This window comes from Anolis sagrei, chromosome X, assembly GCF_037176765.1.
Source record: "Anolis sagrei isolate rAnoSag1 chromosome X, rAnoSag1.mat, whole genome shotgun sequence".
NCBI classification, from domain to species: domain Eukaryota; kingdom Metazoa; phylum Chordata; class Lepidosauria; order Squamata; family Dactyloidae; genus Anolis; species Anolis sagrei.
In genome coordinates this window covers 42,529,259-42,545,617 of record NC_090034.1, presented here as the reverse complement: position 1 = coordinate 42,545,617, position 16,359 = coordinate 42,529,259, and the positions used below count along the sequence as shown (strand labels likewise).

The 16,359-nt window shown below is 41.9% G+C and overlaps 1 protein-coding gene across 1 annotated transcript in view; it reads left to right on the top strand.

Moving 5' to 3' along the window:
• Positions 1–16,359, top strand: part of IFT81 (intraflagellar transport 81) — a 59,677-nt gene that overhangs the window by 30,241 nt on the left and 13,077 nt on the right. Inside the window, exon 12 of the mRNA XM_060785487.2 lies at positions 16,081–16,230. Within this exon, the coding sequence (XP_060641470.2) occupies positions 16,081–16,230 (150 nt within the window). The remainder of the gene's footprint in view (positions 1–16,080; positions 16,231–16,359) is intronic.

The following is a 16,359-nucleotide window of genomic DNA, read 5'->3' as shown; positions in this document are numbered from 1 at the left end:
CTGAGAGTAATAACAGCACCGGAACAGGAAATTGGGGTAGAAAGATGTTGAGTTTATGGCTCCCTTGGAATGTAGATCAGGGATGAACACAAAGAGTGGTTGTGTGTGTATGAATAATGTTAACTTAGGTAAGGAGAAACTTCATGGCATATACATAAGATTAGACGTAGGAGTCTCCTAACATCAGACCAAAGGAATATTTATAACACCATTCCTTCCTCCCGAGTGTTGTTCCCTTTCATCTGGAAAAGAGATTGTACCTGATAGAGAAGCACAATTTCTGGCTCCTCATCACTTCTCAGTGAACTTATTATTTTAAAGCCATCTACATTGCTGTCTGTCCTCATCTCTTGTAGCAAAAAAATTCCATACATTAAGTACATGTTTTGAGAATATTCTTTTTTTCAGTCTGTCCTGAAGCATTTACAGATCAGTTCTGTAGTATGACCATGAGACAGGGAAGAAAACATCTGCGTACGATATGTAGAATGTTATATAGTTATCATATTTGCCTGTTCCCTTACTGAGTTAGGGTCCCCCCCTCTTTTATGTTTTATTTATTTTTTGGTGTCAGGAGTGACACCAAAAAAACTCCAAGTTGCTTCTGGTATGAGAGAATTGGCCGTCTGCAAGGATGTTGCCCAGGGGACGCCCGGATGTTTTGATGTCCTTGTGGGGGGCTTCTCTCATGTCCCTGCATGGGGAGCCGGAGTTGACAGAGGGAGATCATCCGCACTCTCCCCGGATTTGAACCTGCGACCTGTCGGTCTTCAGTCCTGCTGGCACAAGGGTTTAACCCATTGTGCCACCAGGGGCTCCTTCCCCTAAAATGAAAACAGTACTATAACAAACTGAGGAAATCTAGGAGTTGTAGTCTTAAAAAGTACATTTTTTCAAGTTCTTTGTTTGAAGTAACCTAGGACTTGCCATCTGGCTGAGCTTCTTCCCTGAGCTATCTCACTGGTGACTGCAGAAGGCAGTTTGTGCTGGACTTAATACTTTCCGTTTGAGAAGTTGCAGTTCCTGGATCCTCATGTCCTCAAATATGTGTGTGGGAGATTTGTTTGAGAGATAGCTCTTACACCCTTTTTCCTGTCTAGTATTTTGTAGACAGATTGGTCTATCTCTTTAAGACTTTGGACATGGTGCTGTAGAACCCTAATGGTTTCTTGTGTGATCCAGGTTGTTGCGTTCCCCCTGCCCTGCATTGTTGTATATCCCCTTATGGTCTGTTCCTCGCTGACTTTGGCATGACAATGAATTAATGCTTTCTCCGCCTGGCCTTTCACATACCAGCAATTGTATCCTCAGCTGAGGTCTTAGCACTTCATCCACGGAAAGGTCAGCCCCTGGCTTATGTTTTTACTAGCCAGCATGTTGCTTTATCTTCTAATGATGCCGAGGAGCACACAGCTTTCCAATCCTACTGAAGGCCAGCGCTTGGGCAGATGGCTGGGACTGACAAGCCCAAGCGAGGGTACAGCTGGAGAGATTTGGGTAGGAACTGTGACAAAATGTGGGGGCAGTGGGGAGCAAAGTCTGGTCTGTTGCAAAGATAGCGACGTCTGAAAAGAACTTTAGAGCAAAGTGCTGAGAACAAAACACAGACAAGGCTGGCAACCGTTTTCCTGCAGCTGTCAGATCCTGAAAATTAGAGAATTGCATTCCAGTGCTTAGAAAGGGTAGGTGGTTCAATTACAAGTGATCCTAGGTAAACCAGAGCTATTTTTAGCTCCCTTTCACAGCACATTGTTCTCTTCAAAGTGGAACATAGGTTCTGGGGAGCCTAGTTTTTTTCCCTCCTCACCAGCCTGCTGGGACTGAAAAACAAATCAAAGCGCTGTTTATCTCAGAGAAAATATGGTAGGGTTGTTTTTTTTTTTTTTTGTTTTCTTTCCATTTTAAAGTTTGTTATTTAGCTGTTAGGGCCATAGCTGTGAGTATCAAGATAAAATGTGAAATCCAAAGCTGTTCCAAAAGAATCAGTTAAAATAAGGCTCTAGCCCAGTGTTTCTCAACCTCCCTAATGCTGCAACCCCTTAATACAGTTCCTCATGTTGTAGTGACCCCCAATACTGGTGGGGTTGCGGGGGGGTGGGTTGATTTTGTTATTTGGGAGTTGTAGTTGTTGGAATTTATAGTTAACCTGCAAAGAGCACTCTGAACTCCACCAACGATGGAATAGAACCAAACTTGGCACACAGAACTCCCATGACCAACAGAAAATACTGGAAGAGTTTGGTGGGCATTGACCTTGAGTTTGGGAGTTGTAGTTCACCTACATCCAGAGAGCACTGTGGACTCAAACAATGATGGATCTGGACCAAACTTGGCATGGATAATCAATATGCTCAAATGCAAACACTGGTGGAATTTAGGGATAATAGACTTTGACATTTGGGAGTTGTAGTTGCTGGAATTTATAGTTCACTTACATTCAAAGAGCATTCTGATCCCCATCAATGATAGAATTGGACCAAACTTCCCACACAGAATCCCCATCCCTTGAAGGGACTCTCTAGTCTCGCATGCTCTCCCTTGCCCGCACATGCACATCTGCACCGAGCACGCCTGCTCTCCCCTCCCCACTGGAAGTCTCAGAAACAGCTTTCCCCTTAGCTGAAAGGCCAGCCAATCAAAGTGGAAGAGAGCTTTTAGTGGGAGGATTCACCATCTGATTTCAAAAAGGAAGAGAAGGCCGGGGGGAGGGGGGGGGAGATCTTCAGCCTACTCTGCCAAAGGGGTTCCTAAGGCCATCAGAAATATGTGTTTTCTGATGGTCTTTGGTGGCGCCTCTGAAACCCCCTCACAATGATATCTGATTTGTACTCTGTCTTCCAGGCTCTGTCTTCAAGGCATCAGGAGCAACAATGTTGGGGATTTTGAATTTTTTTTACCAAAAGATAAAAAATACAAGAAAGGCCCTAGGGGACCACATTTGGCCTACAGGCTGCCATTTGCCTACCCTTGCTCTGTGCTGCCACTTTCTGCATGCACTGTGTGCTGTCACAGAGCTGCATTTCTTCCCTGAGGTTGACAGAGTCTCTGCCAGCTCCATACAATGGGCTCTCTTAGTGGGCACAAGAAACCGCTGGAATAGATATGTATTTCTTCCCTCCCATGCCTTTTCCTTCTTTTTAACTGTCTTCATTTAAAAAGAAGGAAAATAGTTAGAATGATTTGTAATAACTGAAATGCTGTAAATGCTCCCCTCTCATCCCTTTTATAGCTTCCCAGTCGTCTGATATTTGTTATTAGCCGCCCCCTATTTTAGATTCATACATGCACTTTAAACTGTAAGTTTAGTCTGTTTTATCTTTTTAATTTGTCTCTTTTATAACATGTTTTTAATCTGCTTTTAATCTGCTTTTATACTTACTTATCTACTTGGGAACTATACCTACTTTTATACCTACTATCTACTTGGGAACTGCGATTCCCTTCCTTGGGCACCGATGCCCCATTCCGTACTGTGCTGGTCAAAGACTGTAATAAATCATTGATTGATTGATTGATTGAACTGTCTTCATTAGTAAGGCCCCAGTTGCACAATGGGTTAAACCCTTGTGTCAACTGAACTGCTGACTGAAAGGTTGGAGGTTTGAATCCGGGGAGCAAGGTGAGCTCCCATCTGTCAGCTCCAGCTTCCCATGCGGGGACACGAGAGAAGCCTCCCACAAGGATGGTAAAAGATCCAGGCGTCCCTTGGGCAGCGTCCTTGCAGATGGCCAATTCTCTCACACAAGAAGCGATTTGCAGTTTCTCAAGTTGGTCCTGACGTGAAAAAAAAAGTAATAGGACAAAAGGGTTGTAATACCTTCTTCTGGAAATATATTATGTATTAGGTATTCTTTGCAGCAGGATAGATTATACAAAGGGCACCATGCAAAATAGTTCAAGCAGCCAAAATCTTCTGAAGCAGGATATTAACTGTTAGTGAAGCCAAACGTACGGGGTGGCTCAGATGTAAAATACAGCTTAGCTCACATGAATGCTCTTGGAGCACTCAATGGCATGAATAAAGCATTTATCTTACTGGCCTGGAAGTTTTTCCTGAGAATGAAAAAATCTATTTCACATATTGTTGAAATATAAATAGGTTGGAAGGAATGGCTAATGATGGGGTAGCTCTTTTCATTTCTTCCTCAGCAGAGAGTTGGTCCCAGTGGTCAATTTTGTACTGTGGTCAGTGCTTTTAAAGATTGATGCTTTCTAGCTATTTGCTTTGGTGTTTTGACACTTGCTTGGTTTGACCTGGATGTCAGTAGAGTTTGGGGCTTATAGATCCAGGTTCAAATAGCTTCTCATCTGTGAAATGTGCTCTGTTGTCCTGCCCTTTCTCCAAAGTAGAAGCTTACCTCTAGAATATCCTTACATCAAAGCTGTGAGGAAAAATTGGTAGACAGCAAAATTAGACAAAATTCACTCTTGGCACAGATCTTGCTTGTGTCTGATCTCAAGCCAATCATGCTCTTAGCCAGACCCACATTGCAGGATTGATAGGAAGATGTAATAAGGTCACTATCTCAGTATGGCCCCTTCAAAAGCTTGTGGAAAGGAGAGGATACCAGTCTGAGGAAATAAATAAAATGTGTAAGCTCAAGAAAACAAGAGCATTTGGTGTTATGGAAATGAGCTGGAGTCTTGTGGGAACCTCCATCCATTTATAGTTTTTCTGCTTAGTTACACTGGAACCTGCACATCAAGTAGTTACTGATTAAGTAGGAGGAGGAAGTTCAGCCCTATAATGCCAAACCATGTATGTTTTCATTGTGTGGGTCACCATTATAGTCTTCAAAGAATTTTGAACTCTGCTGGTTTTTGAAATGTGTTGATTGACAACCAAGGGAGTAAGTGACATTTCCCAAGGGAGCACATCCAACCCAGGAATCGCCATTAGCCCTCCTTTAACCAAGTGCACGTGTGAAATCCTGTACCTTCAGAGAACTGTATCTCCAAACCTTCTGGAGTTCAAACCCCATTTCTCTGTCCCTGGAAGAAGAGTGATCCTGATTACATTGTGAAGTTCTTGTTCAGCTGTTTTCTAAACCCCATCACATCAGCAGATGTAGGAAACTTTCCCTTGTCACAATAACATTTGAGGAGACCTTTGACTTACTTCTTTCTACCTCTACCCTCATTTCGACAGATCAGAGGTCACCAACTGGTGTTAAATGCTTCTCACATAAACTCATGACAGGTTCAGGCTTAGCCCTGGGTTGTACAGAAAACATCAGGCTGAATCCTGTTGTTCTTGTACCCAATGGGTTGCCCCTTAAGGTTCTCTAAGCTACCTGGCAAATGCCAGCCAGCAGAGATGAAAACCAGCTGGGAATCCTCAAAGAATCTTATTTTAACCAGGGAAAAGTATTTTAAGGGGTACTCGGAATTGCTAGTTGAACATATTTGTACAACGGGATGCTTTGGAGCCTTGGAGCTGAATTATTCCCAGATATTTTTTTCTGCTTCATTGTGAGGCAATCACTTCATATTCCTGGTGACAGGAGGTTTTGGATTAAGGTATGCATCTTGAAATAATAGCATAAAAACATTTGTGAGGCCAGCAGCTGTGCCAAAGGGGTGGGAGAGCCAGGAGTGTCCTAGAAACAGCTTCCCGATCAATATTAATTTTAAAAAATTGCCCGCTTGGCCTGCCTGCTGCATGTAGCGTAGGATACTTTTCTCCTCTGATAGATTAAGATGTCAGAGTCTCTACAACAGTTTGGCAGCCATCACAAAGCCACTCACTCTCTGCCCACCTTAAAATCAGTGGGACTTACGGCATATAATTGGGAATGGAAGTGAATCTAATAAATCATATCCCGAAATGGCTGTCCGAGCTTATTTTCAAGATACCTGGCAAATGGTTGTGGGAAGCCTGTGACAGCCAGGGATTTGCTTTCACTATTGTGTGTTTAGCTGCTCATGAGGTCTTTATTGCAATAATTGGACTGGAAGGAAAATTGGCCATCTGCTTTGAGATTCTCAGTATATAGCTTCTGCAAATATTCTTCTATAGCATCCTGCTGATATAATTAAAGAGGGTCTCCTTTTATTTAATGCAGATTATTCTCAGGAACTTCGTTGGCATACATGTGTGCGCATGTTTTAGCTAGATGCATATTCAGCTGCTCCCTTTCTGGTGAATCAATGCAGGCATTGAAATCCCCCATACACCTTCTCCACTTTCATTCTTTCTTTGAGCCACAATGAAATAGTTTCTTATTTACAATTCCCATTGTTCAGTCTTTCATTTTACACCTGCAACATGTTCAAAAATGGAAGGGGCAGGGCAAGTGCCTTGTAGGACACGGCTTCTCCTTTTTCTTTCTCTTAAAGGAAAGGGATACACCTTAAGAGTGCATGTTCTAACAAAGAAAAATGCCCTGTAAAAAGTTATTCAGGCCAGAGTGATGGTATTGTGAAAAAACGTAGCTTTGCTTTGTGTTTGCTTTGTTTAAAAAGGGTAGCATGAAAATACTGAGTTATAACCGCTGTGAGTCGCCTTCGGGCTTGAGATACAGCGGTATATAAGCAAAGTAAATAAATAATAATGTTAAGAGTTTCAAGGTAAAGGGGATATGTTCTTTCTCACTGCATCCATGGGCTCTGGCAAGAAATTGAAGTGTTATGTGCCTTCAAGTTGACTCCAATTTATGCTGACCCTACTATAGGGTTTTCTTGCAGGACCTCTTCCTCTTAGGTTGAGAGAGTGTGACTTGCCCGAGGTCCCCTAGGGGCTTTCCATGGTTCAGGCCCCTTCCACGTTGCCCCTGTATCCCAGGATCTGATTGCAGAATATCTGGCAGTGGATACTCATATAATCCAGTTTAAATCAGATAATCTGGTATCAGATGCTGGGATATAGGACAGTGTAGAAGGGGCCTCAGTGGGGATATTATCCCTCATCTCTCAGGATTCCTAGTCAAACACTCAAACACTATGTCTACTTGAACCTGTCAAGTAGACAAAGATTTTTAATTGTCTTTGGAAGCATATACATTAATGAATGAATGAAATAATAATAAATAAAGAAATCCTTTTACTTCTTTTCCCTCTTTCTTGATTTCAGTCCAGCACTCGCTGTGTGGTTGTTTATTTTGTAAAGTCATTTGTTCGTCAGAGTATAAATACCAGCTTTGTTTTCACAGCTTTTCCCTTGGCCAGGGCTTCCTTGTTCTCTTATCCTTTTTTCTTCTGAGACATCATGGAACTATATTTCTGATATTGTACAGTAGTTTCAGTTTTTACGTCAAGATGAACTGAACTATATTTCTGATATTGTACAGTAGTTTCAGTTTTTACGTGTGGCATCCTCATTTTCACAGAAACATCAAACAGTGCATCCATGTGCTTAAAAGTAAATTGAGTTACTTCATTTTGAACTTCGTGTTGGATGTTACAGTGAAATGCCTTTGCTCAAAAAGCATTTTGTTTGGCCGGTTGAGATGCTCCTCATTTGCTCCTTCATCTTGTAAATTGAGCAGCTTGAGGGAGTGATGCATTTTTGCCCTGTAATCCTCAGTGGTCATGCTGGCTGGGGTTCTGAAAGCTGTAGTCCCATGAAGTAGCATTTCCAAGTTCTTCTCAAAACATGCCCCAAATCACATGGTTTCATATGGGAACCACTGGTTTAGTCCAACCCACTCCCATACAGAAACCAGCAAAGCATCTCGGGAGATGGCCATCTAGCCTCTGCTTAAAAACCTCCAGAGAAGGAAGCCCCATCATGACCAGAGGCAGAATATTCGACTGCTGAACAGGTGTCACTATCAGGAAGTTCTTCCTAATTTTTAGTTGGAATCTTTTTTCATGCAATTTGAATCCATTTCTCCTTTGTGTCCTAGTCTCCAGAGCAGCAGAAAACAAGCCTGCCCCCTCCTCAATGTGACATCCTTTCAGCTATTTAAATCTGGCTCTCATGTCCCCTCTCAGCCTTCTTTTCTCCAAGATACACATACCCAGCTCCCTCAGCAGCTCCTCATGGAGTCCAGACCTTTGACCATTTTGATCACCCTCCTCTGGACATGTTCTATTTTTGATTGACACAATATTCCAGGTAAGGAGATCTGACCAAAGCAGAGTAGAGTGGGACTATTACTTCCCACAATCTAAACTCTAGACTCATACTGATGCAGCCTAGAATCACATTGGCTGTTTAGCTACTGCATCCACACTCTTGACTCATGTTCAACTTGTGGTCTACTAAGACCTCTAGTTCCCTTCCGCACTTACTGTTTTTAAGGTAGGTGTCACCAATCCAATGTCTCCGTATTTCATTTTATTTGCTGAAGGTAATGCTGGGTTTCATATTCTCTAGTGAGTTGCTTATTACAGTACTAAGGCAAACGGACGGTGAGATTTGAACATCCCAGCTTAGTGCTCATACGCTAAGCCACTGTGTAGTACTAGTAGTTCAACATTTGGGGCAGGGTAGGTTGTGGCTGCGCAAAGAGTATTTATCGTACAAACACCAATTCATAGGGTTGTTGTAGGTTTTTTCGGGCTATATGGCCATGTTCTAAAGGCATTTTCTCCTGATGTTTCGCCTGCATCTGTGGCAAGCATCCTCAGAGGTAGTGAGGTCTGTTGGAACTAGGAAAAAGGGTTTATATATCTGTGGAATGACCAGGGTGGGACAAAGGATTCTTGTCTGTTGGAGGTAGGTGTGAATGTTTCAACTGATCACCTTGATTAGCATTTGATTGCCTGGCAGTGCCTGGAGCAATCTTTTGTTGAGAGGTGATTAGATGACCTTGTTTGTTTCCTCTCTGTTCTGCTGTTCTAATTTTAGAGTTTTTAAATACTGATAGCCAGATTTTGTTCATTTTCATGGTTTCCTCCTTTCTTTTGAAATTGTCCACATGCTTCTGGATTTCAATGGCTTCTCTGTGTAGTCTGACATGGTTGTTGTTGGAGTGGTCCAGCATTTCTGTGTTCTCAAATAATATGCTGTGTCCAGGTTGGTTCATCAGGTGCTCTGCTATGGCTGACTTCTCTGGTTGAAGTAATCTGCAGTGCCTTTCATGTTCCTTGATTCGTGTTTGGGCAATGCTGCGTTTGGTGGTCCCTATGTAGACTTGTCTACAGCTGCATGGTATACGGTAGACTCCTGCAGAAACAAGAGGATCCCTCTTGTCCTTTGCTGAACGTAGCATTTGTTGGATTTTCTTGGTGGGTCTGTAGATAGTTTTGTATGTTGTGTTTCCTCATCAGCTTCCCTATGCAGTCAGTGGTTCCCCTGAAGTATGACAAGAACACTTTTCCTCTGGGTGGATCTTCATCTTTATTCTCATGGCTTGTTCTCGGTCTTGCAGCTCTTCTGATGCCTGAGGTGGAGTCTCCATTGGCCTGTAGAGCCCAGTTTAGGTGGTTCAGTTCATCTTGGAGGAGGTGGGGTTCGCAGATTCTTTTTGCATGGTCTGCAAAGGCTTTAATGGTTCTTCTTTTTTGACTTGGGTGATGGTTGGAGTTTTTATGTAGATATCTATCGGTGTGGTTAGGTTTTCTGTAAATTGTGTGACCCAATTGTTGATCTGGTTTACGGATGACTAGGACATCTAGAAAAGGCAGTCTTCCTTCATTTTCTTTTTCCATGGTGAATTGGATGTTTGGGTGGATGCTGTTAAGATGGTCCAGGAACCTGTTTAGTTCTTCTTCTCCATGGCTCCATATGGTGAAAGTGTCATCCACATATCTGAACCATATAGTGGAATTTTTTGTTGCTGTTTCCAGGGCTTGTTTTTCAAAGTGTTCCATGTAGAAATTAGCTATGACCGGGCTGAAGGGTCCACATCAAAGCTGATCAGTTTGTCGTTGGTATTTAGCTTGAGATTGCTGATTTTTTCTATGAAGTAGGCTGAGTCCTTGATGTAGTGTGTAGTGAGCCCAATATGGCTTTGTAACTGTGCAGCAAGAAATTTTGCTAAGTCGTACGTGGGGGATCCAATGGCACTCACGATGGGTCTGAGTGGGGTGGAGTCCTTATGGATTTTTGGGAGTCCATAAAGCCTGGGTGGAAGGGTTTCCGATTTACATAGCTGTTGTTGTATGTCGAAGTTGATTGAGGAGTTCTTAATCAGAGTGTTGGTTTTTCTGGTTATTTTGGAAGTTGTGTCTTGTTTCTTTCCTCAAAAAATATTCACTTCCCTCTCCAACTCCCCCTTCTCACTTGCTTCTCACCATAAAAACGTCAGCCAGCTGCTTTGGTGATTTCTTGAAATCCATTTTGATCTGTATATACACAGAATAACGTGGGAAAATATGGTCATTATTTGCTTATGTTCTAAGCATTTAAAACTTAGAATAATAAACAAGGCCAGGTTTGCTATTTTGTTTTCTAAAACTCACACTAACCAGTTACTGTCTTATTCTTTTACCTCTTATAAATAAATGGACCTTGTCTCTTGGGAAAAGAAAGCCTACTAGTAATGTTTGGACAGTACTTTGCTAGATGGTATGGTCTCAAATATCCCATTTTATTTTTCTTGTCAACACTGATTGTTTAAATCCATCCAAAGTCATTTGGATTTAAGCAATGTTGTAGTAATGGGAAATTTATCTAGTGTTTCAAAAACAATAAGGGCAGCAAATTTTTAAAAAACCCAGTAACTGGAAGCTGGTGAGATGGAAGAACTTTAAAACCTCTGTTTCAATGTGGACAAGATATCATAAAGGGAACCGGATGACGTGAAGAACAGGAGGGCTGTTTCCTGGCAGCTAAGAAATAATGAACCCCTGGCAGTAAACCAAGATGCCTGGGGAATGGAGATTCCACCACTTGGCACTTCTAAGCCTGTTGCTGTGCTCATAAATGCCAGAAAATTGTTTTGCTTTTTTAAAAGGGTAGCTAAATTTATAAGGATGATGAATTCCGCAGGCAAAAACTGATTCTCTGCTTTTCCAGTATTTACTTGTCTTGTATAACTTGAGAAGACTGGTAAATAGTCATTTGCCAGCCAAACAGGAGGATTAAAGTAAAGTGGAAATGAATTGGGTAGGTCATTGATGTGCTGCAGGTGACACCATAAGTTTTGGTGGACAAATAGCATATTTACAGGCCTTTCTTTTTCGGATGTTTCCCTTTGAAGTGGGGGATTCCTTTAGAAAATCTTGTGCAAATCCCCTTCCAATCAACAGAGCTTGTACACTTGGCGATTTGCACCCTTCTGTTGCAGCCTAAAAACCAAAGCTCAAACCATACATTTGAAAATCAGTATGATAATGGTACATGTTGGAAATTTGGAAATTCATTACCATCATCAAACTCATAGGTTTAATGAGTTTGATGATTCCCTTGGGGGAAGTCGGACTTAGCCACGGTGATCCACTCTCTTGTTACATCTCAAATAGATTATTGCAACATGCTCTACGTGGGGTTGTCTTTGAAGATTGTTGGAAGCTTCAAGTAGTCCAATGGGCGGCAGCCAAGTTTCTAACTTGAATGACTTACAGGGAGCATACAATTCCCCTGTTGATCCAGCTCCACTGGCTGCCAGTTTGCTACCGAACACAATTCAAAGTGCTGGCTTTAGCCTATAAATCCCTAAGCTGTTCCAGTCCAGCTTACCTATCCGAACATATTTCCCTTTATGAGCCAGTTAGAACATTAAGATAGCTGAGGAGGTCCTGCTCGCAGTCCCACTTCAACCAGAGAAGTCAGCCATAGCAGAGCACCTGATGAACCAGCCTGGACACAGCATATTATTTGAGAACACACAAATGCTGGACCACACCAACAACCACCATGTCAGACTACACAGAGAAGCCATTGAAATCCACAAGCATGTGGACAATTTCAACAGAAAGGAAGAGACCATGAAAATGAACAAAATCTGGCTACCAGTATTAAAAAACTCTAAAATTACAACAGCAAAGCAACAGAGAGGAAACAACCAGGCACAGATTAACACCTCCCAGCAAGAGATTTTCCCAGGCTCAGGCAGGCCTTCAAATGCTAATGAAGGTGATCAGTTGAAACATTCACACCTAGCTCCAGCAGGGAAGAGCTCCTTGCCCCACCCCAGCCATTCCACAGATATATAAACCCATTGTCCTAATTCCAACAGACCTCACTACCTCTGAGGATGCTTGCCATAGATGCAGGCGAAACGTCAGGAGAAATGCCTCTAGAACATGGCTCTATAGCCCGGAAAAACCCACAAGAACCTAGTGATTCCAGCCATGAAAGCCTTCGACAATACAATATATTATCTGTCTACACTTATTCCTTTATTTATACACAGGCCACAGGCCCGTAGCCAGGATTTTGATTCGAGGGGGGGGGGGGGGCTGAGTTTGATTCGGCAGGGGCTGAGTCTGAGTAAGAGAGAGTGTACCCTAGCAAACCTTTTGTATTGTTATTCCAATACCCCCATGCATATGGGATATATTGAGCATAATGATCAGATCATGATATGAATAAACATAACAGTTTAAATAATATACCAGTAAGGCCTTCTCGCCGACCACCCTGAGAATTTGGGGGGGGTGGGGGGCTGAAACCCCTCAACCCCCCCCCCCCCCCCCGGCTACATGCCTGACAGGCCATATTAAAATCTACAATTTGGTCCCCCAAACCTGCCCCTGACTTAAACACGAGGCTGACTTATACATGAGTATATACAGTAGTTTGATGTTCAGTGTTGTAATTATCTACTTTAAAGTTACATAAATCATCTGTGGGTGTTATTTTTGCTTTCTTAGTATTCAGCTGTAATCCTGCTTTTGCACTTTCTTTCTTGACTTTCTTCAACAGTGATGCCAAGTTTGTTCTATTTTCTGCTAGTAGTGTGGTGTTATCTGTATATCTTAAATGGTTTGTGTTCCTTCCTCCAATATTCATGCTTCCTCACTCTGAGTCTAATCCAGCTTTCCATACAACTGTATTTTGTGTATAAATTAAACAGATGAGGTGATAAAGGGCAGTCTGGCTTGACCCCCCTTGCCAATCGGAAACCATTCTGTTTCCCCTTATTTTGTTTTTTTAGTCCAGAGTGCAAGTTATTTATCAGAACAATAAGAGCTTGAAAGCACACCCATTTCCTTTAGAGCCACCCACTTGTTTTCATGATCTGTACAATCAAAGGCTTTGCTATAATCTATAAAGCACAGACTGAGTCTCTTCTGAAATTCTTTGGTTCATTCCATTATGCTTACAATATGATATCTAGTACCTCTTCCTTGTCTGAACCCAGCTTGGACATCTGGCCTTTTTTGCTCCAAATATGGTCAAAATCTTTGTTGTAAAAGTGTGATCGTCCTTTTATTTGCAGTGGTTACTACAATTCCTACTGTCCTGTTTCTTGGTGACTTCAACATATATTGAGCATTTCCAGTCTCTGGACCATTGGATTTTTGGTTGTTTTTTCATATTTGTTGTCAAATGTTTTAGTTAGAATTCAAGTGGATTCTGTCTCTGGAGTTCAAAGAAGCACTAATGGAGATTATTCTTCCATCCACCTTTATTCCTCTCTTGACTGGCATAAGGTTGACAGTTGTCCCTATGGACTATGTCTTACTCTCATGAAGTTCTCTTTATGCAGTTTACAGATAAGTATGTATAATCTGAAGCCTTCAGTTTTGCCTGGAGTCTTTCCTGAGGAACATTATAAAATGCTTATTTAAAACCAACAAAGGCAGCATCGAGGGTCCCATGTGGCCTGGCACTATATTTCTCCATCGAATGATGTAAAATCAAATACTCTTTCATGCTGGAACAGTCAATCGTGAAATGACTTGCTATTCTGCTAAAACGTGCTCCTGAACAAGCCAGTACCAGAATTTCCAGAGTCGATGCTTCACATAAAATTGGCTCGCTATGTTAAGTGAGCTATTTGCTTGACAGAGGGGTTGGTCTTTGCTCTGTCTATGTTTTGGAATAATAATAATAATACTATGCCATCCCCCAGTCGTTGGAAGTCTCTACTGACTGGTTAGTAAATGTGAAAAGGGCTGCCTAGATTGGGACCTATCTATTTGTAATAGTTTATCAGTGTTTTTGTGGAAGGACACAGATGACCAAAAGGGGAAAGAAATGTTAATGGGGTTAAAGAAAAAAATAGAATGATCAAAATAGTACTATGTGAGCAACAGTAAACAATGGTATATCATGTAGCTTATCTCAAATAATATAGAGTATGGCATTTTTTCATGTCAGGAGCGACTTGAGAAACTGTAAGTTGCTTCTAGTGTGAGAGAATTGGCCGTCTGCAAGGATGTTGCCCAGGGGATGCCAGGATGTTTGATGTTTTACCATCCTTGTGGGAGGCTTCTCTCATGCCCCAGCACGGGGAGCTGGAGCTGACAGAGGGAGCTCAACCCACTCTCCCCAGATTCGAACTGCTGACCTGTTGGCCAGCAGTCCTGCCAGCACAAGGGTTTAACCCGTTGCACCACATGGGGCTCCAGTAGGGTAACTGACACACCGCAATTGAATGCAATATACATATTATTGTATATTAATTATTGTATAATGTTTATTTTACCACGCTTTTTTCCCTCCCTTTTCAGCCTGAAGGCGACTCAGGGTGGCATAATGTTAGATAATAATATATTATACAATAGAATAGAAATAAAGAAAAAATATCAGCGAACTTAAGAGAGTCACGACACCACTTCTGAGAAAGACACGCTAGTAGATGTATATGTATATGTATACTCACAGCCTTATAGGCCTTGACTTGGTAAGGTCTACCCAAACAAATTATTCCCTCATACCATAGTATGCCTCCCCCACATCCCCACCCTGAATATTTGCCATCAATTGCTTCTTAATTCAAGGTCTTCAGTTGCTCCCCTGCTATTATTTTTCTGGGCCTGGCTGCCTAGCAACAAAGCCATGTGATCCATTTGGTTCAAATCCTTTTTCTCCTTAGGCCCTTCTTGTCTTACTGAATCTCCCAAAGGAAGAGCCACTCACTGTAACAAATTCTAATGTATTAACATTTTATCTTGTTAACGAATAGTCTTGCCTCCAGCATCCATCAGGACATCAAGATAGTCATGCCAAAGCTCTAAAAGATCCAACAAGTTAATAATGTGCCAAGCCAATCAGCCACTTATTTCTGGGCTCTGCCAAATCTTGGAAAGTACATTTGCAGACAACTGCATTGTTATGTTGTGTGGCTGCTGTAACCTTTCCTGACCTTGTCTGAGAATTGTGCACAACAGGAAAAGTTGTTCTTCAAGATGCTGGTCACCTGTATAAAGAACACTTTGAGTAATAACACGGATTTCATTAAAATGATGTCCTACTTTGGCTTTAAATCAGTGGTTCCCAACCTGTGGTCCATAGACCACCAGTGGTCCACAAGAACTAAAATTTGGTCTGTGGCCTCAACGTTACTACACTGTTGCAATAAGAGCGACTGGTCTCATGAAACCCTCTTATAGTGCAGAGGCTTATTAAATATGTTTTTCTGTGGGTGAGCAGATGGCAACTACTGTATGGCATATGTTCTGTATCAGAAACTAGAGCTGTTGTAGTCTATTCAGCACAATTTTCTGAATCAGCACCCCAAATAACCGAACCGAATCTAAACGTTGACCAAAAACTGTTTCGTTACTCTTTTGGGTACTAATGTTGGAGAGTGGTCCCTGGTCAAAAAAAGGTTGGGAACCACTGCTTTAAAGGTTGGGAACCCCTGCTTTAAATGTAGTCATAGGAGCCACAGAAAGGCAGACAAAGCCTTAGCCTTGATACCTCATGGAAGGGCAGGTGAGCTGAGTTGATTTCATATGGGCTGTTTGCCTGGGACACTTTTTATAGAACATACAGTTACTCTGGAGAGCTCTCCTGCTGCCGTCATCTCATCTTTTCAAAAAGGGACACAATGTTTTATACTCAGAGGGGTTATGCATATCACAGACCTATTTTTAAAATGTAGTTTTATGTGTTTTTTTTTTAAAGTAAAGCTACCTTTGTATTGGCATTTACAGAACAACTGAGAGAAATACTTGGCTCAGATGAAAGTTCAAAATATAGTTTGTGTGTGTGTGTTTATGTGTGTCCTTTGAAAGTAGTGGGTGCTGGATGTTACATCTTTGCTTTCCAAATGTCTCTCTTATCTCTCCTTTCAGTTTAAGCGCTATGTTAATAAGTTGCGGAGCAAAAATACACTTTTCAAAAAGAAGCGCCTGGAAATAGCAGAAATTACAGCGGAGTTTGGCATCCTGCAGAGAACAGAAGAGCTCCTAAAACAGCGCCATGAAGATATTCAACAGCAGTTGGTAATGGGCCAAACCTCCCCTCCCCATTCGATGAAATGGCACATAGCTAGGGTGAAACTTCTGCCTTAAAACTCTTCCTGCTGGCTCAGCCTTAACTAGTAGTAAGAGTGCTTGTTCTGTGTGATATAC